The 26,745-nt window shown below is 53.9% G+C and overlaps 6 protein-coding genes across 6 annotated transcripts; 2 read left to right on the top strand and 4 right to left on the bottom strand.

Annotated features, from left to right (window-relative positions):
* Positions 1 to 329: 329 nt before the first annotated feature.
* On the bottom strand, positions 330 to 2,476 carry uapA (Uric acid-xanthine permease; the record flags this gene model as incomplete). Its single annotated transcript, XM_032023623.1, has 7 exons — positions 330 to 911; positions 978 to 1,161; positions 1,217 to 1,334; positions 1,387 to 1,641; positions 1,693 to 1,800; positions 1,857 to 2,008; positions 2,064 to 2,476. 7 exons carry the CDS (start codon positions 2,474 to 2,476, stop codon positions 330 to 332), a joined length of 1,812 nt encoding a protein of 603 aa, XP_031879579.1.
* Positions 2,477 to 5,379: 2,903 nt separating this feature from the next.
* Positions 5,380 to 7,697, bottom strand: CGGC5_v011748 (uncharacterized protein; the record flags this gene model as incomplete). Its single annotated transcript, XM_032023624.1, has 7 exons — positions 5,380 to 5,663; positions 5,705 to 6,043; positions 6,092 to 6,225; positions 6,283 to 6,440; positions 6,491 to 6,950; positions 7,001 to 7,343; positions 7,604 to 7,697. 7 exons carry the CDS (start codon positions 7,695 to 7,697, stop codon positions 5,380 to 5,382), a joined length of 1,812 nt encoding a protein of 603 aa, XP_031879636.1.
* Positions 7,698 to 9,837: 2,140 nt separating this feature from the next.
* Positions 9,838 to 12,304, top strand: MUP1-1 (High-affinity methionine permease; the record flags this gene model as incomplete). Its single annotated transcript, XM_032023625.1, has 6 exons — positions 9,838 to 10,036; positions 10,091 to 10,273; positions 10,327 to 10,910; positions 10,962 to 11,120; positions 11,177 to 11,218; positions 11,396 to 12,304. 6 exons carry the CDS (start codon positions 9,838 to 9,840, stop codon positions 12,302 to 12,304), a joined length of 2,076 nt encoding a protein of 691 aa, XP_031879580.1.
* Positions 12,305 to 12,520: 216 nt separating this feature from the next.
* qa-1s (Quinate repressor protein) lies at positions 12,521 to 15,181 on the bottom strand (the record flags this gene model as incomplete). Its single annotated transcript, XM_032023626.1, has 1 exon — positions 12,521 to 15,181. The coding sequence occupies one exon, from the start codon at positions 15,179 to 15,181 to the stop codon at positions 12,521 to 12,523; it is 2,661 nt and encodes an 886-aa protein (XP_031879563.1).
* A 5,424-nt stretch (positions 15,182 to 20,605) lies between these two features.
* Positions 20,606 to 22,446, top strand: qa-y-1 (Quinate permease; the record flags this gene model as incomplete). The annotated part of the gene is made up of 5 exons (XM_032023629.1): positions 20,606 to 21,318; positions 21,388 to 21,544; positions 21,595 to 21,989; positions 22,047 to 22,377; positions 22,438 to 22,446. 5 exons carry the CDS (start codon positions 20,606 to 20,608, stop codon positions 22,444 to 22,446), a joined length of 1,605 nt encoding a protein of 534 aa, XP_031879573.1.
* Positions 22,447 to 24,564: 2,118 nt separating this feature from the next.
* On the bottom strand, positions 24,565 to 25,579 carry qa-3-1 (Quinate dehydrogenase; the record flags this gene model as incomplete). The annotated part of the gene is made up of 2 exons (XM_032023630.1): positions 24,565 to 24,660; positions 24,713 to 25,579. The coding sequence occupies 2 exons, from the start codon at positions 25,577 to 25,579 to the stop codon at positions 24,565 to 24,567; spliced, it is 963 nt and encodes a 320-aa protein (XP_031879572.1).
* Positions 25,580 to 26,745: the final 1,166 nt, after the last annotated feature.

The raw sequence follows: 26,745 nt of genomic DNA, 5'->3' as shown, positions 1-26,745 counted from the left end.
CGTTTTGCGGAAGTGGCGGCAGAGATATCAGATGCTGATGGGTATATCTGGGCCTCTAGAACCTGAACACCTGCAATCATGGACACAGAAAGTAGAGCGTAGCTGGCGCAGGTCAGAACAAGACGAAACTGGGTCACGCAATCTGTGCCGCAATCTCAGGAGTGCAATTTATTGGAACCAAATCCCGCAAGGACCAAGTATTGCAGTGTTCCAAATCCAATTCATTAACATAAGGGTATTCATCTGTATAACACAATCCAGACAATTCCAACACTGTTTCTTCAGCCGCCACAACCGTCTAGCTCGTAGCAGTGACAGGCTTAGCCACATTATGCCAGCTTCTCTTCTCCCTTGCCCGCAGCGCTGTGTCCAACAGGCTGGATGTCCTCAGAATCAGCTCCCCGCGCGCTGTCACCTCCATTGACATCCTTGGGAGCCACAGCGCTGCCGGCAGGCGGCACATCCCGGCCCTCGGTGTCCTCGATCTCCTCCTCAAGGACGAAGTTGAGGAACATGCAGACAAAGGCGGTGATGGCGAAGCCGGTCTCCATGATGAGCACGATGGCATCGAGGAAGCCGCGCAGGCCGCGGTTGTCGCCGGCGTAGGTGAAGACGTTGTCAAAGTAGGTCGGGACGAGGGTGGCGCCGTAGCCGAGGGTCAGGCCGGCGGTCAGGATGAAGCGGTTGCGGCGGTTGAAGGGGACACCCTTTGTGATGATTGCCATTCCGGAGACGGCCACGGCGGTGAAGAGGAAGGTCGTCATGCCGCCCAGGACGGAGGAGGGGATGGCGACGAGAGAGGCGGCGAATTTGGCGAAGATACCCATGATGATGAGCGTTATACAACAGCAATATCCTGCGCTCCGGTTGGCGCAGCGGGTAAGGGCGATAACACCGTTGTTTTGGGCGAACTGGCTCATTTGGTAAGTCATTTACCTTTGATTTAAGGGAGAGGTGGAGGAGGGGGGGAAGCTCACGGTGGTCATAGGGGTGATGGTCATCAAACCAGCGAGGACTCCGTTGATGCCGTCGGCCAAAACACCACCCTGGATCCGGGACTCGAAGAGACGGCCCTCGACTTCTAGTCTCGAGACATCGCAAGTGGCTGTGATATCTCCGATGGCTTCACAGGCGCAGATGATGTAAACCGCAAGGAGAGGTCTGGAAGATGGTAAGCTAGGGACTCCAGGGGCCAAATGAGAAGATGGGCGCTCACAGTATTAGAGGCCCATACAGGCTTAGCTTGAAGGTGTGAACCCAGATGAAGGAGGCGGCAGGGGCGCTGTCGATGCCAGATCGGTCAAAGTATCCTGTCGCGGCTGCAATAATGCATCCTGGTAGGGGTTTAGTAACGGCTTGGGCCATGGTTTGGGTACAGCAACTCACCAACAAGGAGACCAATAATGACCGAAGTGGACTTCATGATAGGGGCACCGAATCTCTCGCAGAGAATAATCGTGAGGAACACAGAGAAGCCCAACCCAAGGTACTCGGCGGAGCCCCAGGGCAGAGCATGCGGCGCCGAGATGTTGGGGCACTTTGCGAAGAACGCAGACGCAGTCGACGGACTGGCGCAAGGCCCTGAGCCGCCCATCCAGTTCTGGAAACCGCTCTCGACGAGGTGAATACCGATGAGCATGACTAGACAGACTCAGGACTGGATCTCAACGGCTTTTGGAGTCTTAGACCTACCAGTGGGGCCAGTGACTATGGGAGGGAAGATGCGAAGCATCACCTTGGACGGCATGAAGGAAATCAAGATTTCGATGAGAGCACAGAGGGCACTGGAACCGATAATGGCTTTACACACAAAGTCAGCGTTTGAGTGCACGCAGCACTCTGGCGGAAAGACTCACCTCCGTATCCATCGGGGCACGGAAGCTTGTTGCCATCAGCGTCGGTAGGGCAGAAGCCGTTGGCATACATCTGGGTAAGAGCACCCTGCGCAACAGGAATAATGGCAAACGAGATTCCCATGACGGAGAGAAGGCCGGTGCCGATATAGTAGCTGAATCGTGTAAGTGGACAGTACAGTCACTGAGTGGGAAACTCGGTCCTCTTACGGAGTCTTCAAAATGCGGAACCTGGTGATCTGGATTGCGGACAGGATTCCAGAGACGATCAAGGCAGTCGAAACTAGATATTGTTGCATCTCTCCCGACAGGTTGGCACCAGAAGCACCGCTGAGCAGAATGGGCGGCGTGATGATACCAGCCAACATGGCCAGGGCATGCTGAAAGCCCAGGAGAATGGCCAAGAGCGTGGGCATTTTGTCGTGCAGGCCGAAAAAGGGTGCGGACTGGCGCGACTTCCTCATGAAGGGCAGGTTCGGGCGGAAGAGGAACGCATAGTCGTAGTCGCCGATGAGGCCTTGCTTCGTGAAGAATCTGTTCTTGGCGCCGCGCAGACGATCTCCCACTGTGCGCTTTGGTGACGCCTCGGGGACGATTTGAGATGGACCTTGATCTTCATCCATCTTGCCGTCGTTTTTGGAGCCTGTCGCCGGAGGTCGATAAGCAGAACGAGGACGGGACGATCTTGAGGTGGTGTCAATGAACCAAAACCTCGAGATTGGCTTGGACTGCGGAAAAAAGGCTGGTGTGGAAAAAAACCCTCGACGATATCCACGAGCAATGACACAGAGCAAGATGTGGATCTCACTTTATATGTATATCAAAATCCGACTCAGTTGCTCTGAGTGAGTGGTACGGTACCGTCAGGCAGTCTGCAATCTGCATGGGGGCGATCCTTTTAGTTGATGGTTTCGAGCAATTAGCTTCAACCGCTATCAGTGGGATAAGCCGCGCGGGACGATATGAATGGCTGGCGATAGTAAAAGAATTGTGTACCCAGAAGGGCGGGCCCGTTTCTAGCGTTAGCTGAGAGCAGCCCCCCGGAGACAAGACGCGGTCGGCAGCTCTCCCTTGTCGACCCCATCCGGATCCATGTGAGTGAGATGCGGAAGAGAGCGTGGGTTGTGAATGACTGAGCTCTTGGTTCTGCAGCTGGGGGTGGCGAGGAACAGAGCAGGAGTTCTGGGGATACATGATGTTCATGGTAATTCACGGGCGAGTTGATGGTAGATGAGATGGAACATCCAATGTACATGCTTGTTGCATGTGTTTGGGCCGTGTGTACTTGGGTTCTCATTGTTGCACAAAAGTCAGCTCCGTCATCAACCAACTACATCCCCCAAGACTCCCCCCCCAAAAAACCCTACTGATCCCTGGCCGCAGCTGAGGAACTACTGCAAAGTAGAGGCTCGCAGAGTGTGGGGGAACTCCCCGGCATCGCTCCCGCGTGGCACTCCAGGAGACTGCCGCCATGTTCATCGTCCTCCCTCTCGGGCGCATCCTGCCTGGCTACGCGGACCGAGTGCTTGAAGATGCGGCGACCTGCGAAGTGCGGGAGGCACTTGTTGGAGCAACTGACTGCAGTTGTAGTGGCCGGCGGGGGCTTGCTGGGGCTCTGAAAGTCAGTGCAGTGTCTCGGATGCCCCTGGACAGCTCAGAACTGCGTCCATCTCACCAGCCAAACTCTGTTGCTTCGAAACGGCACCAGCTTCTCCGAGATGGCCGCCGGCGACGTCCTTCACCTGGAGTGAGGTGAGGTATGCGTGAGCGTTGAGAAAACTGCGCACGTTGGTTTGGAATGATCCATCATGCCACAGGGAGATTTCCAAGTCGATAGTTGCTGATAAGACCCTCGACCACCCAGCAAGAAAGAGAATGCCTCCAATGCTGGCGTTCAAGCTCACCCCATTTCTCCAAGGCGTTCTGGCTTTGGCTCATCTGATACTACTTGCGACTCCCATCGCGAACGCCGAAAGACCGTGGGTAGATGTTTTCCATCGCGGCAGGTGATGGAAGCAATCCCAAGCCTTAGCAGCCGTCATTAGCCGATCCGATCAGAGAGATAAGACAATCCAGGGTCTTGAGCCACCCAGAAGATGCACGTCAACGCTGCGTAGAGATAAGGAATCGTCCCAAACGAGTCAAGAAGGGATCCTGGGAGATAGAGGCGCTGCCGAAGACCCCGTCCCATTGGTCCATATGCTTGCCGAGACTCGGAGATGTAGTTGTTCGGCGCGGCAGGGCGGACGGGAGTGTTGGGTTTCGTCCATTTCCCGTCACTCATGCTCTGTCTGCTGTCGGCGGTCTCCGACAGAAAGCAATTCTGACCGTCGAGGGACTCACCGGGACGATGTCATTGATGTTTGTCGGCGTGGGCGGGCCATGATCTTCTTACTTCTTATCTCCGATGCCGCGGGAATTCCGCGGGTTCGCCGCTTACAACACACTCACGGTCACAGAAGTTCATGTTGCTGTCGAGAGCTAATTCATCTCAGGTTCTCTGAAGTAGAGGTAGGTTCTGTATCATTACGGTCCTCCGACCGCATATCGCAGGCAACATCGAAGGATTGGATTCGCCATCCCTGGATCATCTCGCGAACGAAGAGCCATCTGCCCGTTTCCTCACCTCCTACATCTGCACCATAATCTATCTTTTCGTCGAAGAGCCCATCCGAGGCCATGTCTTTGATCGACCCCCTCTAAACCCCTTCATTAGCGTCTGTATTCATGAACACACAGCCGTATATCCAGCCAATGTCTTAGACTCATCCAGTACCAGCAGTCACGGTTGCCATTATCGAATTACCGAATGTCGTCCCTCATCCCCCTGACCACGTCCTGCTGCGATCCGAACCTTTCTCGATGGTACTCGTTCAGCTGTTGCCGCCCAAATTCCCGAACGAGACCCAGCTGCCCCTTATGCCGCCGGTCTTTCAGACAGTTGGCCAGCTCAGCTTCCGTCCTCGACACGCATTGACACAGATTAGGAGTTCCTCCAAAAGTTTCTCGGTCTTTCGGCGTGGGAAACATTATGCTGATACGCCGAACGTCTTTCCAAATCGCACCAGCATATTCTCTCTCCCCCTGACGGCCAAGTGCCAGCTTGGCCAGGTTCCAGTCGGCATCTCCGTCACGGCTCTCGAATCGTCGGGCGACGAGGTTCAGTGTGCCCCTCTTTTGTTCCATGGCGGCTATCGTGCATGATGCTCCATCCTTTCCCGACCTCCGACAGTTACATCGGTCGGGGTTGACTTCAGTGTCTTCGTCAATGTCGACCGTCACCAGCGCAAGCCTCTTGGTCTTACGGTTTTGGGTAAAGAGGACGATCATCGGCTTCGGTGGTCGCCTGTGAACAGTTCCAGTCGTGTGCCCGCCAATACTTACGGTAACGGTATGCGTCTCGCTATTGCCTGAGCTGTTGTTCGATGGCGAGGTCGTAGTTGAAACATTGCTAGACACGCTGAAAGTTCGGTCTTGCCGGCTATTCTCTGTCGAAACTGACGGTGCGATCGCGGAAGACCATGATCTAGGAAAGAAGCTGGAGGAAGGCGGGCTCGACGGCGATGTTGCTGACGGTGCCGTCGGGCTTGCAGTCGGTCTCCTCGAGTTGGATCCGCCTCCAACTGGGCGGCGTGGGATAGATATAGGTGGCCGACCACCAAAGGGGCTCATGCCGTTGACTGGTGAAAGTCTCGGTGGGCTTCTTGACAGAGATGGGGCTGCGAGCCCAGACGTATTCCACATGGAAACTGTTTCCGTAGGGCTCGTGGTAAATACGTTCGAGGAGCTGAACATGCTTCGCATAGTACTCTGTCTCGATGTCGCATCATGGGCAGTAGACGACATCGAACCTGACCTCGCGTTTTCCTTCACCGTTGCCTCATTGTTGGTTACCAGCTGGCCATCAAGCTGCTTTGGAATCCAAAACTGGACACAGGCGTCTTCGACTAGCGGTTCATCTCTACCGGAGACGACAAAGCTGACCATGGTATTGTACTGGCAGTAGTTGTCAAAGGCCTTGAATCCCGTAACTGCCTGCTGAAACTTGATGATATCTTTGCGTCCCATGAAGGATAGCCTCGCGATCCGTTCGTCTTTGCGAAGAATCATCTCCAGTACGCCAGAACTAGATGGATTTGCATACAGCGGGTTGAGGATGACGGATGTGATATCGAAATCAATCGTCTCGGCTGCAACTGTAAGCGATTATCCTGGTCTACTGAGCCAGGCTTACATACCTTGACGGCGTGCGCTCCTTACTGCTCCCTGCTCCACGCCAGTGATATTGATCCTGAATCGTCTCCCGTCTGCGCCCATTCTGCGAAGAAGCTGAAGTCGTCTCTGGACATTGGCACCGGAACCTTGGAGTGGACTTTCCATCAAGTCAGTTACATTCCAGAATGGGTGCCACGTATGGTTCAGGCCTTACATGTCAAGGACTTGTTCCATCAGGGCATCCTTCGTCACCACATCGACAAGCTGAGGCAGTTCCTTCTCAGGCCAGATATCGAGCATGTCAGACGTCAGTCCCGCAAGGCTTGGCTTGACCAAATCGTGCTTGAACCGGCCGCATTGCGTTGAAAGGCACTGCGTCTATTAGTACCTCCTACCAACAGTCTTGGGGTTTCTCAACTCACGTCCTCGAGTTCTTGGACATATGATGGCCAATGCGACACCCCAGGGACGGCCTGTTTGAGCTCAGGCGACTCGTCAATCCGCTCCTTCAACCATACGCACTTCAAAAGGCTCAGGTACTGTTCCAGGCGTGGGATCTTGTTCTCAACCAGAATACCAGCCGGCGTGAAGTTAACGGTAGAATGGTCGAAATGAACGACGAAGGCGTCCGTGATCTCTTTCAGACCGGGGGCCGGCTCGTCTGGGGATCGACTCTCCCAAGCCTTGAGCAACCCATCTTTTACCAATAGTGGGATGTCAAGACTTTGCTCCTGTTGTTGGGCTTGCTGATCTAGGGCCACCTGTAGGTCTGGGACTAGGACCCCTATCAAGCGGTGCAAATCCCCATGAACAGCTGAGATGCGATCAACAAGATCATGGTGAACCCTGTGTATGTCTTCTCGTACACGACACAGCAGATCGCTGGACTCGTTAGCGTCTTCAACTGTCAGAGGGGAACAGACGAAGCTTACATTTCGAACGGCTTCAGGACGTGAAGAACCTTGGAGTTATGCAGGGCGATTCTTGCCCGTAGGCGGTCCGCGGCTGGCGCAACCAACACATTCCACTCGATATTTCGGAGAGGACCACTATTCAGGCGATAACGATTATTGTTGTCGATCAACTCGATGCATTCTCTGAGGGTTCCCTGGTAGTCTCCGATAATTTCCCCCAGGGACGACGGGTCCCATCGCAGTGACTTGTACGACACATCTCTGCGGAGAGACTGCTCTGCCTGGCTCACCACTCGGGTGAGAATATCGAGGCTCTCACCCAATCCCCTGACGTCGCGGCCGAACTCCTCATATTGCTTGGCTGAGATGCCGTTAGCTTGTGTCGCCGTCTGCAGTTTTGGAATTCTTAGAGCCTCAAGTCAGCCCTACGGCCACGCTTGCCGGGCGGAGGGCTGAGATGGCGCTCTCAATCAAATGAAGCACAGGACGATCATCCATTAGTAGGCTTATTCTGAGGTTGATGTACCCGAAACAATCCTGACGAATGGCGAACATACAGATACGGACAAGAGGAGGACATGCGCGAAAGAGCATCGACGGAAAATGGATCGAGGAACATACTTGCGTTGTAGTCGTTGTCCCATCCAAATCTGTAGACGTCCCAACAAACTTTACTCAGATTAACAATGTCCCCGATCTGAAGAGGCCCTGCCATTGGGGGAGAGTCAGGAAAGAGATGATGAAATCAGTCTGTTTAACACGCCTTATTGAGATTGGCATTTGACGTGCGATGTTGTCAACAGGGCGTGAGCAAAGTTGAAAGCGACGACAAATAGAAACCTCAAAAGTGGACTCCGCGTCAACGGTCGCAAAGCAGATCGGGAGGCAACGTGGGATTTTTGAATGACAGCCTGGCCCCAGGGCGGGAGCACACGACCAGACCTCGAGGGGCGCCACCGGTTCGCTGGGACTATGCGACAAAACGGTGGGTGTGGCCGCCACGAGGGATACAATGTTGGCAGTTTGCGACCAGGAATTGGTTCTCGGGACTGGACGAGGGGGTTAAGAACTCTGGCTGGGTCACCGAATGAGATGGGAGGGGGGAAGGAACGAGATGAGAGTGAGGCTGGAGGATTGGGTCATCTTGTTTGCTTGCCCACTTGGACGGAACTCGAGTGTGTCTGGCGGGCTGGACAGTTCGAATTTGATACCGAGAGACGGAATGGTGTGGAAAGCAATGCAGGCAGCAGCAGGGGAACGAGACATCTCCTGCTGGCTGGCTGCGTCTCCTTCAGCGACCTATCACGCCCGGCTTGGCTTGCTTGATTGCAAACTTGGTGGGAGGTCAAGCGGCAGAGGGCACCATTCTGAGCGGTCCCCGGTAGTGAGCGCCAGGTTTAGAGGTTGTCTTCCTGGCTTGGCAAGCCGAGGTTCTCTGCCTTTGCGAAGAGGGTGGTTTGGGGGACTTCATGAGTTTCGCCCGAGAACATGTTGAGTTGGTTGAAGCTGTAAATGCGCTTAAAGTCCAGCTTGAGCGAACCAAGTTGCCAGCGCAGCTTTGGGCGCCTGCTCATAAGGCAGCCAGGGATGAAGACAAGCGTTCTCTTAGCGCTCAATCAGTGAAGGGTAGCTAGTAGATTGTCACGCGGTCTCAGTTACCCGAGACACCCTTACGAAGGCATCCAATCCAATCTGACCTGCGTTGATAGCTCGTCACCCTCCTTTCCCGTGGTATGCGAGTGTGCGGCGTAAGATTGCTAGCTTGAGATAAGGTACAGAGACAGGATGAGCTTGTGTCATACCTAATATTCAGGACGAATTGACGCGATACAGGGCTATTTGCTTTAACTCAATATGTACAAGGGTTGCAAACTTGCCTTCCACGGGCTAAGTCTTCTTGTATGCAAATGTTGACGAATGACAACTTCCGCAAAAGTGATTATGGGTAGATGTCAAAACAGATGAACAATCGCGTAAACCGAACGAATTGTAGACGGCAACATGATGGCAATGAACAGAGCACAGAGCGGGGACAAGCGCTTCGTAAGCTGTGTTGATACATATGTCTTCTTAGAAGCAGCGCATACAAGGTTGTATCTGCATATTGCCAAGGGTTCGCCGATCTGCACTCAACTCGGTCACGAAAGAGCTGGTGGCGGTGGCAGTGAGCTGCCAGAGCTCTCCCCTCAATTCCGCTCTCACGCTCCAACCTGGGGTAGGATACGGACGGGGTGTCACCACCAGTCTACCGGTGCTTCTTCCTATTCGCGCTCGCTTCGGCAGGCCTATCAACTTCTCGTTCACTGAGACCCTGCCAGACCATCAACAGATCGAGCTCAGCTCTGCATCTGCTTACCGAAACTAGAGCCTCGGTAGCGCGGTTTGAATCCAAAAAAGCGCGCAAACATGTTCCCGCACCAAGCGCACCTAGACTGCCCTTTTCCCATGCAGCATAATCGGGCAATTTTCACTCCGCGAGGCAGATTTCAAGACGAGGCTGCCGGGGACTGAGTGACTCTTTGAACGCCCTTCCTGATGTAGCGGCTTTCCTGGGCATGCATGCATGCGGCTGCCACATCCTTGGCCGAGTCTGCCCTGCCTTCAGTGCCATTCTGCTTGCTCTTGGTGCGCGACCCAGCCATCGAGCTGCTCCCTGGTCACGCCTGACCTGCATGCCAGCTCGTCACACAGGCTTTCGTAGATAGAGATAGGCCATACTTAACATCGGAGCCACCCCTTGTAGCCTGCTTTGCCATGTACCATTATGGCGCAGACCTCGAGACTCCCCCATCTTGGAGCTGCTGCGAGTCTCCGATATCTCTGAGTCGCCTTGTTGGCTTGCCAGACTCTCGAAGATGAATGACTTCCAAAGCTCAGAGGGCATCTTCCAGGAGCCTCGTCACATCGACGACAACTCGAGCGAAGATGATGCTGCTGGGGTAATAACGGGTATCACTGGCGGGGATGGTCAAGGCATCGTCACCCACGCACCCAAGGAAGGATTTCGCCTTGGATACCTTGATGTATGCTGTCTGGTCATCAACCGCATGATAGGTGCGTCAAACTGTCTCTGTCGCTTAGGGGACATCTGTTAATGCCGTAATACAGGCACGGGAATATTCATGTCTCCGAAAAGAGTCATGAAAGGTACTGGAAGTGTTGGCGCGACCTTATTGTTCTGGCTAGCTGGTGTAGTCTACTGCCTTTGCGGTACCCACGTCTACATCGAGTATGGCCTCAACGTCCCTCGTTATAGAGTTCAAGGAGTTGAGCAGTCCATCCCTCGAAGTGGTAAGAATAATTGCAGCTTCAGGCCTAGCATCAATGCTAACCGATCTCCATAGGCGGAGACATGGTGTACCTGCAATATGTCTTCTCGAAGCCCGCCTATCGCAAAAACACTATCCTACTGTCGACTTGCATCTTTGGCATCACGTTCATCGTACTCGGAAACATGGCCGGCAACAGTCTTCACTTCGCCTTTCGAGTCCTTGAGGCCGCTGGTCACTCAGATCCTGAGAACGGCCCCGTCCGGGGCATCGCTCTCGCCGTTGCCGTCTTCGCCTGCTTCATCCATGCCACAAGCAGAAGATTCGGAATCATGCTGAACAACTTCCTGGCGGTAATCAAGATCATGATCATGCTACTGATCATCGTCGCGGCCATCGTGGTGGGTGCGGGCGGGCTTCCCAAAACACAAAACGTAATCGAGCAAAATACGTCGCCAAAGACTTCGTTCGCGGGCGCAACTAAAGACGCGAACGGATACGCTCAGGCATTTCTTGCCATCATTTTCACATTTTCGGGATTCGAGCAGCCAAACTATGTCCTAGGAGAGATCAGCCGTCCTCGAAAGAAGTTTCCTATCGGGATGGCGAGTGGTGTAGGACTCGTTGCTGTTTTATACCTGGCTGTCAACATCTGCTATGTAAGTGCCTCCAAACAATGTAGCTTCTTGGAGTGACTTACAGAAAATCAGATGGTCGTTGTGCCTGCCGATGTTCAGAAGAATGAGGCCAATGTTGCCCAAGAGTTCTTCAGGCTCACCTTCGGCCAATTGAACCCAGACAGCGATATTGGGTCGCGGATCTTCAATGCTTTCCTGGCGATCTCTTCCATGGGCAATATCATCGTCATGGTATGTCATGGCTAAAGAACTGAAAACCACCACTGTGGGAACTGACATCATACCAGACCTATACGGCAGCTAGAGTGAAGCAAGAGATTGCGAAAGAGGTGAGAAGATTTCCTCCACACAGATGACGCCTGTGTGTGTTCTCCATTGTCACAATCATCTGAATAGTTCAGGCTCTTCACATGGAGTCTTTTCTGCCCCTTGGTTGTTTTTGGTCACTCTGCTCACCCCCTTTTTTTGTATCCGAAACCTGGACAAGGCACTGACTGTCCATACAGGGAATCCTTCCTTTCCCGAAGTTCTTCGCGCAAAACAAGGACATGAGCCTTGGGAGACTCTTGTTTTGGTTTCAAAGGAAAGGATGGTTCAAATCACTCCTTAAACTGCGTTGGATGTCGCCGGAGCATCATTCTGAAAAGACACCAGTTGGTGCTTTGGTTCTTCACCTCGTCAGCTGCGTCATCCTCATATTTGCAACCTACGGCAGGCCACCTGTAGTGGCATACACAGCACTCACGTCTCTAAGTGCTTATGTGGTTAACGCATTCATTGGAACATTCCTGGGTCTCGGCATTCTCATCCTACGCTTCCGCGGCCCTCCTACGACAGCTACTGACGATGATGCCACCGACGATGACCCATCTAAGTCCCCGACAACTTGGGCTGAAATGACTGGCAAGAAGTTCCGTCCCTTTTTATCAGTCTTCTGTGCCATTGTATACATGTGTGGAGGTCTCTATCCCGTGATCACCAACTGGGTACCGCCGTCACAGTACTCAGACCTGACCGTGACGCCATGGTGGCTTGTGCCCACCGTTGGGTGGATAATCATCAGTCTTGGCGTTGCCTGGTTCATCGGCTTCATCTTGGTGGCCCGTTACATTGAGAAGAAAGATCACCGTGTCTTTGTGGTAGAGAAGAAGCCGGAGTTCGAGGCAGCTGATGGCAGCAGCCGGAGCTCCGAAGCTGGCCATACAGGGGCCGATCTAATCCAAGTCCACGAAACGGTTTACCTCAGCTGGGTTGGAAAAGAGGCTCTTCGACAAAGGCGGCCGGTCTTTGACGACGCGAAAGAAGCTGAAGGTCATGTCAATGAGGTGCCGGCGTCTCCATACGTCAACACGGACTTTGCCGCATACATGTCAAGTCAGGGTACTGAGACAGGAAGGACATATTCGAGATACTAAAAGAAGCACTGGTGCATTACCCGGCTGTTTACCGACTTTGGGCGATCAGGGCGTTCGTAGGGCACGGCTGTGGCTTGGCTTGCCCGGGGTAGCCTATTATGATGATGAATATTTTACTGTTTTATTACTCGTGTACGTAGTGGTATCTGGGCGGACATTAAATGCAAAGCCTATCCCGCGTCGTGACCTTCCTATCTCATAACACCCATTAAATGATCATGGCTCTTGCTCGACAATGTTGTTGAGACGTGGCCCAAGTTGTGCAAGGGCTGAACGATCTTGTCCGTCAGGCTCGTAAGATCGGAAGACCTCTCCACGCATAAGTCTGCGCGGTGCTCGCCTCCCTGTAAAGAGCTCGAACTGGGCGAAGCCCTGCTCCGGAAGTAGGTCCAGACCGTCCATAGTGACCCAACCCCGGTGAGAGACCTGGCGCGCTTGGTTGAGTATTGGGGTATCAAGCGTCTTGTATCCCAGCTCAACGAGACAGCCACCGGTTGGACTGCTTAGCCAGGCTTGTGGCGCCACGAAGTTGGGAGCTGGTACGTCGCCGATGCTGTGCGTTGGGATACAGGAGACGATCATGGTCGGCGGCCGAAAGTCTTCCGGCCACGCCTCGTCCAGGGTCCTAATGATATGGAATCTTGTTTCCGCGTCCGTGTTCGCGCTCAAGAGCGGTAGGTCGTGTCTCTTTAGTAGTCTCGTGAAGTGATTGACCATCTTTTCCGCGTTCGAGACCGTGCGGTTGTAAACCACGATGTTCTTCACGCCAAGTTGCAACATGCTGTAAGTTGCAGCACGAGCCATACCGCCTGCGCCAATAATGAGACCGCAACTTGTCGGACGCACCGCATTGGCAGGCGAAAGTCCCCTCCTCAGGCAAGCCCGGATACCGATCCAATCTGTGTTCTCTCCGTAAAGTGCGCGTACCGGCCCAGCTCGATTTCTGCAGTTGAAGAGTTTTTCATCTTCTGGAATGGTGCCGTCGGGGTTCAGTCGACGAACAGGCACGAGAGTGTTTACTGCACCGATGGCCTGGGCGTGTCGACTCAGCGAATGGGTGAGAGTGATGATTTCTACTTTGAACGGCAAGCCCACACTGGCGCCAGCGAAGTAGGGATCTTCGATGAGGTCTTTGAGGCCATTCAGTGATGGTGTGGAGAAGGGGCGGTAGACATGTGGGATGCCACATGCCTTGAGGGCGGCATTATGCATAGCTGGCGACAAACTGTAGGAGACATGGGCACCGAAGACATAAATCTTCATGGGGTCGAATAGGAATGAGTTGTACAGCGCTTGCGTTGCCTGTACAGCCGTCAAACAAGGCTGATCGGGGCTGTACTTTGACGCCATTGCTTCTGGCACGACGCTCGTGAGGACATGGTTCATGGCAGCCGAATGCCTGCCACGAGGGCCGGAGTTGTAGGCAATGAGAGGGATCTTGTGGCCAGTCGTGGCGTCGACCAGAGCCTTGAGATGATTCACATCAAAGTTGTCCTTTATCGAGGTGACAGGCTTGATAAGTCGGACAAGATCGCAGCCTATTCGGCGAGCTCTGTGGTAATGTGACATCCAGAACGGATCTGCCCATGAGGGAGAGTCGACGGCAGGAGTTAGATGACCAATGATCTTTGACCGCCTCTTCATTGAGATGATGTGTAGTAATTGGTAATCGTTCAAGCGTAAGTCGACGGTGAGGTATTCAGGTGTAAGTCGGAGACCATGTAAGATGTAGTCCATGTACACCGACTCTGTTGTGTCCGGGAGAACGACATGGTAGATGAGCGGAATGACGGTGCTCCTTCTGATCGACCCAATGATCCTTGCAATATCTGCAGCTCGTTCAGAATCCAACGCCGTTGCACCCGCGAGGCCATCGACGACGATCTCGATGGCGTCAGCACCTGTTTCCAGCTCCTCGACGGTGATCTCATTGTTGAGAAGGCTCGACAATGATACTGAAATGGCATAGGTGAACCGACGGTCTTCAGTCGGAATAGACGCCAAGGGGAAGGCAGATTCAATGAAGGGGATAGAGCCTTTGGGCATGATCAAGCTGAGGAATTTGAGGAAGTGCCTCTCCGCCCGCTTCAGGGTAAGATACGGTGCGGGTGGCTTCTGACCGCCAGCGTGAGCTTCTATCCTCGCCGCATCAGTCTCGGCCGCAGGATCTGCCGTCTCAGAGACATTGAAGAACTCGAGATTGCTGCAAGTCCGGAAAATGGTACTGCTCGCGGCAAGAAGATTTCTTGCCTTGTCTTCGTCTTCGATCTTGAGGTGTTCTTGAATGGCCTTGACATCGCGAACGATGTGGACGACAGGGTGTGTACGGCAAAAGTCTCGTAGCAGAGTCTGCACAGAGCGCTCCATCCAGCTGCAGACAATCAAGCAGCCTTTTGAGTTCTGGTCGAGGAGGTCGCGGAGAACGTCCGTCTGTCGACGGTGACATTCTGCGGGGCCATGGGCCCGTTTATATGCGAAGCTGGTCAGGCCGGTGACCTGTTGGAAGGCCTTCTCGCAGTCGAGCGCCCTCCGCGCCATGGCCGTCGAGGCGATGATGGCGAGTGTCGACTTGCCGGCGCCTCGGATGCCAGCAAGGACAATGGAGGCGTCGGCAGGGAATGGGGGTATCTCGTTCGGCAGGTGGGTGACTGGCGTCGCAGGCCTCGTTATTGGCGTCTCGGGTCTGGAGCACGCAGCCATGGAGTACCTGCTGCTGTTCGTCCTCGGGCTCTGAGGCTCTCTCGGTGTTGTACTGTAGCCATTGCGAGTGTCGACGCGAATGAACTTTGAGGGATTCTCCAGTTGGTGGTGGTGTTCGGCGTCCTCGTCGTCAATGGCCGTGGCCACGAAGGACCGCTTCACGCCTGCTGTCGCCATAGCTCCTCAGCCTCGACCTCGACCTGGCCGTTGCAGCAGTCGCAAGCTGGGTTGGTGAGAGAGCCCAGGATGCAAGCGCATAAGGCAAGGAAAGGCAGTGTCAAGTTGAGAGAGAGGGCGCGCAGGTGATTGAGTCTGTCTGGGCCAACAGGTTTCGTCCAGCGCCGCCTAACCGGGTGGTCTAACAAGGTCAAGCTCTCTCTCTGTCTGTCCGTCTCTCAGTCAGGAGGAGTCAGTCAAGTCGGTCCCGTCGAGTCGCGTCCAATGCCTACTAAGGCGGGCACAGAATTGTCAGGTGGGAGGACACATGGAATCCGCACCCCATTTCCGACGGTCGGTGCTGCGCTGATGCCCCTCTCCCTTAGCTGCAACTTGGCGTCGGTACTCTGATAAACACTTACCCCTGGCTTTTCTGTTAGCAAGATACATTCTCCACCGAGCATGTCTCGTGTTCCGAATCCGCCGTCGCTGTTCCGCCCCTTGGTTTGACAACTCAACTCAGGGAAGTCCTAACTGTTGCTCGGTTCAACGTTGAAGTGTCTAGACCACTGAGAGCCCACGATGCAGGCAAAACAACCTTGTTCATGGCAGACAAACCCCAGCTGTATGCGGTTGGTGCCCCAGAGACGCCTCCATCGACAAGGGTCTGTCTGTGTGAAGAGTCTGGAGAGCAGTCTGTGCATGTTCGCAACACCAAAAGTAGCGCACTAACACCCCGCAAACCGAGTCATCCGTACACGGCCTTCTGCGGCCAATTAATGCCACTGGGATTCCAGCTGACCTATGTCCTCGCCGCCCAAAGATCAGATCGAGCAAACAACCTTTGAGGCGGCGCCGCGACTGTCCGACGTGAGGTTACCCCAGGATTTCCCCACCTCCAGCGAGTTGCGCGGGAAATCTTGGAGAAGCAAAGACGTCAATCATCGCCGCTGTCGCTCCTCTGCCTGTTGACTACTTGCTGCTGCTGCTGCTGTTGCTGTCGCTATTGCTGTGCTGCTGCTGCTCTGTTGCTTGCCGCTGCTACCCATCGTCACTCCCCCTGCAACATCCCGTCGCGATCCATCCGCCACAACTCTCGCTTCAACCATCATCCGCAGCGCGCCCTTACCCTTCCTCGCAGCTCTCGCCGACGCTCTCGCTCTCGTTGCACACGCCCTCATGCTGTCCACAACGGCGTGAGCCACAGGAGCTGCTCTGCCGCCCGAGGCATCAATTGCAGGATGCCCTCCAAGAGAAAGGTTCACGATGCCGAGACCAATGCTACCTCGACGTCGGCCCCGAAGCGCCAGCGAGTTTCTCGAGCGTGCGACCAGTGTAGAAGGCAAGCAATCTCGCATCCGTCCTTGTTTTCAGTTTCTTCTTCTTTCCGTCTGATTTCCATCATCTGTTCGCCTTCAACATCGGAAGCTTCCTGCAAGGGAGCCGTCCTCGCATGCTTGAGGATGTTTGGTGATCCAGGCTCGAAGAGCCTCATCATTGGCCCGAGTCAATCCTTGCGTCGTCAACAGCTTCATTTCCAGGGTGTTGCGACGTTTCTGGGGACTGTCTAGCTTTGTTTTCTTCAACGACAGTTCCGAGTTTTGTCTGATTTGGTCTTTGGTTTGCGCTGGCTTCAATGCTAACTGACTTGCAGTGCTCGAGAGAAGTGTGACGGCGTTCAACCACAATGCTTCTCCTGCGTAACGCTATCGAGGCAATGCACGTACAACGTCGCTCCGAAGAAGCGCGGCGTACAGACCGGTCTTATTCGAACATTAGAGCTCGCCCTTGTCTGGCTGTTCGACCAGGTTCCTGGCACTGAAGAGAAGCTCTCAGAGTTGCTCGCCCGCGAAGGCGATAGCGGGCAAGCTCTGCTATTAGACAAAGACAACGAAGCCGGTAACCGTCTTCACAAGAGATGGAGAAGGTGTCGAGTTCATAAAGACATCGACCGACTCCTATCCGGCAAGGACGGTGTAAGCCCGCGCCAAGACACCTCGGGAGACGAATCGGATGCGGATGCAGACGGCCGCAACAAACAGAAAGACGCCACTCCGCAAGAAGGTACTGCTGTGTCTCCAAAAACAAACGGACCCGAACGGGCATCGGACGCGACTCCGGGCGAACCGGGCCCAAGACATCGACACGGTTCTATATCTCGGCGAAGATTCAAACTTCCAAGAAACTTTCCGAGGCTGCTAGAAGTTTACTATTCTTATACCCACAGTTGGCTTCCAATACTAAACTCCAAAGAAGTCCTCGATAATGTTGCAGCCTCTTATCCACCCGATGGTTTTGATATCGACCCAGAAGACTCCGGCGCCAGCGCGGCTCACGCCGAATTATGGTGCGCCCTTGCTGTTGGGGCCTTCCAGGATGCGACATCATCCAATACTTCCGGACGGGCTGAGCCATCAGACCGTCCAAGCCTTATATTTGCAGCTGCACGAGGCTTGATACCTGTGGAAACAGACATGGGACTAGGTCATGTCAAAGCTCTACTGGTGTTGTCTCTGGTAAAGTTGGGTCAAGACAATGCAGGTGCTGCCTCATTGCTTATTGGTCTCGCTGTTCGCGGTGCTATGGCACTCACGGACGGCAGGTCAAGGAATAGGGGCCGCAACTCTATATCTGGTCAGACGGCACCTTTGACACCAGAAGCAAACTCAACGGCGCTGGATCGAGTAATGATGGCATGTCTCATGCTTGACACCATAGTATCTCTGGGACTCGGCCAAACACCACACATGAGGACGAGCGATATGAAAGACAAGCCAACGGATGAAAACGGGCCGGAAGAATGGGCTCCTTGGGTGCCACGGACTGGATTCGGATCCGAGGAGGTTGACGGCGCTGTGCACGCTGCCCAGTCGCTGAGTTCTTTCAACCAGCTTTATCAGTTCTTCCGGACCCTAAATCAGAGCGTTGAGTCAGGAACTGCAGCACCGCAGATAGGTGCTGCGAACCTGGTGCAGGTGCTTGACCCCCGGTTCTCATTTTGCAACTCTGTTGTTTTTGGAGCGTCAACGATACCCAAACTGCCGTCCGCCTTTTTGATACAGGCCACTTTCCTCGGTGCCACGCTGACACTGATGCCCGACGCCCGGGTCTCGCTTATTTGGAGTCTGATGGAGGTTTTGGAAAATTCCATTGCCCAGTTTGGCGCAGCCGGCGTGTCGCCGCTTCTTGTCACTTACATGAGCATCGCTAATACCAAGAGTTGCGTGAAAGCTCTGCGAGACGATGACAAAGCCAGGTGGAATACTCTGATGGGAGATTTGATATCTGTTTGGCAAGACCGGACGACCAACGCAGATTCCTCCGTGTTAGACGCTGAGCCTGGCGGCAAAACACCTATCCAGGCCGAACAGTCGGCTCCTCATTTCTCACAGCCCGCCGCCCGACAAAATCCACACTATCCTCAATTTCCAATGAACACGGATTCATACCACCAAAATGGCAACGGATTTCTACCAACTGCTTCGTCAGCTAGTCCTTCGACGGCGCGAACAATGCCATTTACCCCAGGAAGTCAGCTGGATGCATTTCCCCCAGGATTTATGGGGCATCTGCCTTCGGCTCAAACACCATATCTGATGGGACAAGGACCCCACGGCGTGGATTACGACGCCATTATGGACGAGTTGGCATCTATAGACTGCACAGATAGCATGGAGGCCGACCCGCAGTTCATGGCCAATCTCGGCTTCGCCCCAGGCTCAGACTTGACAGACATGCTGCGGGGAGAATTTGGGGGGATGTGAGAAGAGTAATGTATTATGACTTTTTAGTAGAAAACGAACCCAATACTTATCACACACGTCTGGAACTATCCTCGCCGTAACCTGTGCTGTTGTTTGACTGTCCCCTGTCATGCACGTCCATCGGTGTGAAAAGCCCCTGGTGATTGACATGTGTTCACCCTGTCCAAGGGCAGTGATTTGAGAAGAACGGACTTGCTAGCCCTTTTCGTACTGTTTTCTGGAGAATCTGCGGCAGGCTTATCTCTGTTCTGGCATTTTTCTGGCCCAGCTGCGGCCGCTGCAATGTTAGTGTCTTCGGGATCTGTTTGCGAACCAAGCCCGCGGAAGAGCGATATGCGCAGGATGGGCGGAAGTACAATCACCAGGAGCTTAAGAGTCTGATGTCTCGGCAGTCAATCTATCGAGATTTGGGCTTGCTGATGAAGCACGTGTCATAGATTGTGCACAGTAGTGTAATGTACCAAGTAATGTGCGCTACCAAACAGGGACAATTCTGATGACACCGGCTCAGTGGTCACTACTACTCTAGCGACTGTCACGTCCCGACAGAACGGTTCAGACAGAAAGACATTCATGGATGAAGATAGGAGAATAAAACCTCCTCTCGTACATGATCAAACTTTCAGCGTGATGTTGTTCGCCGCTTTGTGCGCTTACAACCACCGTATCAGGAGAGCCCCTTTCGATCCGACTAAAGTGGACTCCACGATGGCCTCGTCAAAGAGGCTTGGCCAGAACATTGCTAACGAGTTAGCAATCGAGTGATGGAGTCCGGAATTCTCGCCGGTCTTTTGCCAATGTTGAGAGCGGCGCAGCCATCTTGGTTTGTAGGCGTTGGCCGGATATACTCAACTCCCCTCAGCTCGCACCAGCGGCCAACAACCCCTGTCTTGTTGACTCCGTGACCCCATGGGCAAGGCACGTCTGGCAGGTAGCAGCAGTCTGGGGTCGCTACCCCTTTGCCCGCATTGCTGACAATCCGGACGGCTGGAAATCAACAAGTTGGGAGGTCCCCAAGTTCCACGTGCAATGTGAGACAGTTGAATGGCAATGCGTCGCCGCTGACAGGATAAACATTCAACCCTTAGCCCCGGTCTGGGCAGGGGTTCTCCAGCATTTTGGGGGCCCCGAAGTTGGATCTAGCACGGAAACAGAGATTAGTGCCGTGGATCAGTGCGGAGAACAAATCCTTTGCCGTTCTCCACGCGCCGTGGAGACGAGTCAGTCGCCCAGGTGCAGATTCTGCTCCGGTTCGGAGCCATACGCAAAAACAGGAAGCGTGACTCCTTAGCTCAGGGAGAAGCGTTCACCCCAGAGTCAACCATCTGGAATCTCATACGCGAAGGCGTCGTCAGAGCCTATTACCCCGGATCCCATTGGCCTCCCCGTGTTTGCTGTGCGTTCCGTGGGATGAACAAACTCCGCATCGAAGCAGCCCCAGACTTTTTCCCCAGACGAACCGACACGCCACACACCTGTCACTCTTTACCAACGCAGAGGAACGAACCATACATATAACAAAGGCGACCCTTGACCACCATCTGGTTCTGGCCTCCTCATCCCCTTAAGACTTCTCTACCCCAACCGTGCTTTGGAGTTCAGACTGTCTCAAGGCCCAAGCAACCAGACAACATCATCTGAAGACAGAGTAAAGCAGCAGCACGCACGACCATCAGTCACCATGGCTCTTCTCACCCTCGTTGAGGATCGGCCGACGCCCAAGGCCGTCTACAACTGGCGCGTCTACATGTGCGCCATCATCGCGTCGTTCGCCAGTTGCACCATTGGCTACGACTCTGCCTTCATCGGAACCACTCTCGCCTTGCAGTCCTTCACCGAGGAGTTCCAGTTCGCGTCCTACAGCAAGAGCGGATTGGCTCTGTTGAAGTCCAACATCGTGTCTGTCTACCAGGCCGGTGCCTTCTTCGGCTCCTTGTTCGCCTACGTCAGCAGTTACTTCCTCGGCCGCAAGAAGAGTTTGATCGCTTTCAGTCTCGTCTTCATGCTCGGTGCCGGTATGATGCTCGGCGCCAACAGGGAGCGCGGCCTCAGTCTCATCCTCGCCGGCAGAGTCCTCGCTGGTATCGGTGTGGGTGGCTGCTCCAACATGACCCCCATCTACATTTCCGAGCTTTCCCCGCCTGCCGTTCGCGGTCGCCTCGTCGGCATCTACGAGTTGGGCTGGCAAATTGGTGGCCTTGTTGGTTTCTGGATCAACTACGGTGTCGACTCTACCATGGCCCCCAGCCACTCCCAATGGCTCATTCCCTTTGCCGTTCAGCTGATTCCTGCTGGTCTGCTGCTTGTCGGAGCCTTCTGGCTTCCTGAGTCTCCTCGTTGGTTGTTCTCCAAGTACAGGAGAGAGGAGGCAATGAAGCATCTTTGCTGGATGAGGTGAGTTTTGAGCGAACAACATTTTCTGGGTGATGGATTGGATGTGAGCTAATCATCAAATTTTCACAGAAACCTGGATGCCAGCGACAAGTACATCATCGAGGAGGTCAACTACATCGATGCCGACCTCGAGAGATACAGGACCGAAGTTGGCGCCGGATTCTGGAAGCCCTTTGCCGCTCTCAAGCAGAGCAAGGTCCAGTGGCGCTTCTTCCTTGGTGGCATGGTGAGCGCACTCCTTTCAGATTACCAACACTCGTTGCTAACCCCGAGAAGCTTTTCCTCTGGCAAAACGGTTCCGGCATCAACGCCATCAACTACTACAGCCCGACCGTTTTCAAGAGCATCGGTATCACCGGCACCAACACCAGTTTCCTCACCACTGGTATCTTTGGCGTCGTCAAGACTATTGTGACTTTCGTGTGGATTCTTTGGCTCATTGACCAGCTTGGTCGCCGTAACCTCCTCATGATTGGTGCCATCGGTGGATCGCTCTGCATGTGGTACATTGGAGGTTACCTCGCTCTCAACCCTGCCAGTGGCACCGGCGGTCTTTCCGGCGGAGGCATTTCTGCCATGGTCTTCTTCTACCTGTGGACGGTGTTCTACACTCCTTCGTGGAACGGTACCCCCTGGGTCATCAACTCCGAGATGTTCGACCAGAACACTAGGTACGTGTGGAGAGAAACGAGTCAGTAAACGAACACGTGAGCTAACCATACCTGTAGATCTCTTGGCCAGGCTAGCGCTGCCGCCAACAACTGGTTCTGGAACTTCATCATTTCTCGCTTCACCCCCCAGATGTTCGACGCCTGGGGTTATGGAGTGTACTTCTTCTTCGCCTCTCTCATGATCATGTCCGCCGTCTTTGTGTTCTTCCTCGTGCCCGAGACTAAGGCTGTCCCTCTGGAGACTATGGACCGTCTGTTCAAGGTCAAGCCCGTGTGGCGCGCAAACAAGACCATTATGGATGAGTTGGCGGAGGACCAGAGCTTTAGACAGAACGACTCGGATGACGTTGTTCTTGGCGAGAAGTCGGACGAGGGCGAAGTCAGCCAGGTAGAGCGAAAGGCCAGCGTTTAACGGTTCGGGACAACGGTTTACTAATACGGAATTAAGGGCGTTTAAATGGGTAGCAGGCGGATATTCCCAAGATTTCGAGTATCTCAAGGAATTCACAATCCTCTCTAACCCAAATCGAGCAAAACCGAGTGATGTGCACCGTCTTGCACCCTGTCCGCACGAGCCGGCAGGTCGAGAAGTAAAGCGTAACGGAAACGGCGTAAACGATAAAGACGTAGACGATGGGCGTAATCGAGGAACGTAAACGACAGGCGTAAACGGAACGGAGGTGATACCCGAAGTAGAGGAGGATTATCGACGCGTGGTGGCGAGGCAAAGGCCGGGGGAGGCACTATGCATGAAGTGGGCTCAACGCAACCAGGGGCAAGGTACGTTGTGGTTATGTCTTTTCCCTCCCATACCCGTGTTGGAGGAAGACGAGATGTAGCCTCAGGGTTACATGCTCTGCGAGTACATGTCAATAGCACACTGTCAGCGGCTCAGCCGCCGCAAGCACACATGAAGTGTCCACAGAGATATCCCCGTATTGCATGGTGCAAGTGACCATCCGCCGCTGTTCCGCAGGCATCCCAAGACATGGCATCCCAGAAGATACGCGGAGTTACTCAGCATCTCCCACGTCCACTGAGTGCAATCTTGTCATGTGCACATACCTGGAACAAAGTTCAACAGACCAGCAACCGCAAATCGAACCGTCCGTATCATACAGAGAGTCCTTCCAGCCAAGAGCGAGGAGGTCAAGCCAAGACGCCAAGTCGATGAACCTCTAGCCTGATTGGTAAATAACCCGACTCAAGCACTGGCGCCGTCGATGTGATCTTGGTGGTGTGGCAAGAATCCTCCGGATGTAGGATGACGTCGAAACAGAGCAAACAAAACGTACAGATGGCGCATCTTAAGCAAAACAGCATCTAAGAGCCGCAAATGTGAAAATGCCAGCCTGCTGCCGTTATATAACAGATCTATCGAGTTTCGTCCCGTCTGCGAGATGGAGAGTTTCCACAGTTTGTCGTGCGATCCCGTATGATTCCCGTGCGATTTTCGTCGAGGTGAGGCGGCGCTTGAGTCTTTTTCCGGGCGCGTGGGAAACATTCACCCGCTCAACCACCAGCCAAACGAAATCTGGGACCGGCCCAAACGATCGACGGACAGAGTCCGAGTTATTCAAGATTATGCAGGATTGTTTGAAAAAGTGCAATGCATGAGCTGGAAATGAGTCTTATTTCCGTCGTTTGGTTTGTGTGAAGTTTGCATGAGACGCGCGCAACGCACGCGCAACCACAGCACAACTCGCATCACGGCATTAAATGAGGCTCAATTGTCCGTTTTTGATCTGATGCACAACTTTGCATTCTCTTGGACTGCTCGCGTCTGATGAATGTTCCGTTGATCTGCAGGTTGCAGTGAGAACACGGAAAGACGGCACTCCAAAACCGTCTAGCTCGCCCCAATATTTGAAGATATCGATGGTTCTGGAGCCGCATACGTTGCAGTTGGACCGCTATCACATCGCAATCTCGTCTGTCTATGTCTTGAAGTGGGCTCATGGCCGGAGAAGTCTTCATCATGTTAAGCTGTTGATGCAAGCGCAAGAACTGCGTCTCATGAGGCTCATGGTAGCAGAGTTAAAAGTAATTCCTGGTGATGTTACTGGACCGTTCTGGTAAGGAAGTGCATCACTTTTGATGCGTGTGTGCAGGTTGAGATGTTTGTTCAGTTCCAGCTATATAAATATGTTTTCACATATGCAAGGTTCCATCGACTCCAATGACTGACATGGAATGAGAAGGCTTGTCTGTGATCCTCACTTAGGAAGCCTCGGTCAACATGCATAAATGCAATCACCAAGTAGACGTCACCCGTGTGAATGCATGTATGGAATAAAATCTACAAGCAGCAGGAATGAGATGAGCATTTGAGACACGAGCGGATACCCCAAAGGAGACTCCAAGACTTTTTCATTACTGGGTGACTGGATAGAAGGGCCTGACAAGCTGGGCAACTGGGCTAACCCGAGGATCTTCAGGCATGTAGATGACCATCACACTCAGATGAACATGGAAACATAGAGTCATTGCCAAATGATGAAATATCATAATTCGTCTTGTTAAAACAGTCGCTATGAATGTATCTATGCAAGTCGTTTCAATTTTTCATTATTTTTTACAGTTTTGAGTGTTGCGCCAGCTTGGCGGCAATCACTTCCTTGACTTTTTGTACGGGAAGGTCCTGAACCTCCTTGCCGGTCCAGTAACGGTCCTGTCCGCAGTCAGTAAGCTTCACTAGAGATGAGAGATGGGGAACAACTAACCTGCTCGAGACCTTGGTAGATCATGGCCTCAGTGCCGAGAATGACCTGCCAGCCGGCGTCTTCGGCCAGGGCACCAATCTCAGTAAAGGGGGTGGGGTTGTAGCACATCTCAAGGATGGCGCCCTTGGTAGGCTTGTTGAAGAACTCAACGATAACCTCACGGGCGACAATCTCCTCGGGGGTCTTGGGAGGGAAGTCGGGGATGCAGGAGACGATAGCGCCGGGGGCGTCGAGCTCCCTCGCCTCCTCGACGGTGGAGACGTGGTACAGGTTGTCTCCATAGCCCCGCGTGGTGCACTCGGCGATAACGGCGTCGACCTCAGCCTTGTCACGGTTGACGAGGTAAATGTCGGTGGCCTTCATCCACTTGCGCAAGGCGTAGACGGCACTGCGGGCAGCACCGCCGCCGCCGATGACCAGGGCGGGCTTGTTGTGGTAGACGGCATCCGGGTCGGCGACGTTCTGAACGAAGGACTCGCGAACGCCAATGACATCGGTGTTGGTGCCGCAGTATATCCGCTTGCCGTCGCGCTCGCGGATGAAGAGGGTGTTGCAGGCGCCGACGTCGCGGCACTCATCCGTCAGCTCGTCGAGGTGAGGGATGATGGCGACCTTATTGGGCATGGTGACGGAGCTGCCGTAGAACTTGGGGTGCTTGATGAGCTCGAGGAACAGCGGCAGGTCTGCCGAGTCCAGACGCATCTGCTCCCATTTCAGGCCGATTCCCTCGTAGATGGTGCTGTGCAGGAGTGGTGACAGGGAATGTGTGATCTTCTGACCGAAGAGGTAGCCGTGGCGGTCAAGCTGCTCAATCTTGGTAGCGATGGTGTCGTCCACCAATTTTTCTGTGACGGCGGGGCTGGCCATTTTGGCTGTGTGCGTGTTGTGGATGAGAACTAAAGAAGAAAAAAGACAAGGGGTATCTCTGGTTGTGTTGTGATGATGAAAGTCTGAGTGACCGAGCGACTGAGTGACAGGCCGTGTAAGACGAGGAAAATGGCGATAGTTGTATGTGAAATATGTGTCAAGCAAGGAATTGGAAACGGATATTCTTTGAGTGGCTATTATGAGAACTTCAGATTTGGAGAAGACGATCTGGAGGCCACTTTTTGTTCTTGGGTTGCGTCTCTTTTCTCTGCCGGCCAGGTGATGAGGTCCAATAATAATTAATTGTTCTTGCGGGACACGGGGAAAAGTCCGGGGCTCTGGATGGGGTTGATCGGACTGCGGTTCAAAACTCCATCAGGGCTAAGGATTCATGGATCGGAAACTCGCAGTTTCAACGAGGGACTTGTTGTGTGTGCGTGGTTCCTCCACTCACTCCACGCTCCCGGCAAAGAACTCTCCAGAGACCGACCACGTTAGGTACCTTGCTGAGGAGAAACCCCGAATGAGCGAGAGAGTGAGGGAGGGAGTGAGAGCTAGTGAGAAGTGCCGAAGAATCTGGGCCTCGGAAGCGTGGGAAAACGACGCCAGAGGCAACGAAGAAAGGGAGCGATTGAGAGTGAGTGAGAAAGCGGTCATTCGCTCGCTCGGTGGCCGCCCACCCTTCCGTGGCGAAGCTGAAGAATGTTTATCCTTCATTCTCAGTCAAGAAAGTGAGTGAAGAAGTGAAAAAGTGGAGGCGGGCCGCCAGGGGAAGCGTTTAGCCTGACAGCCCGGCGGCACTCGGCGAGCTGTCGTCACCAGCTGCCAAGCAGCGCAACACCACCAACTACCGGTCTTGGTGATGGGCGCCGTCACGCATCTCTTACAAGTTGCAACACCACACACACTCGCGGGGTGCATTGGCACATGGGAAAGCAACCCCCAGAGTGGACCGGCTACCTTCGGCCACCCCCAGAGTTTCCAGATCGCCGTGCTCTGCAAGCATGCGATGGCGCTGATAAGATGGGGTACTCTGCATTCGCAAAGTACCTTGTACTGGTGGCGGGTGAATGACTTTCCTGCCCCAAGTCCACTCGGATACCCGGTGCAATCCGGGGATGAAGGGGCCCGTATGAGACCATTGGACAGTCTTCCTGTCGTTCTGC

Source organism: Colletotrichum fructicola (assembly GCF_000319635.2).
Source record: "Colletotrichum fructicola Nara gc5 chromosome Unknown KSG_Nara_v1_contig07, whole genome shotgun sequence".
NCBI classification, from domain to species: domain Eukaryota; kingdom Fungi; phylum Ascomycota; class Sordariomycetes; order Glomerellales; family Glomerellaceae; genus Colletotrichum; species Colletotrichum fructicola.
The sequence above is the reverse complement of the archived record's forward strand: the minus strand, read 5'-3'. Positions and strand labels throughout refer to the sequence as shown.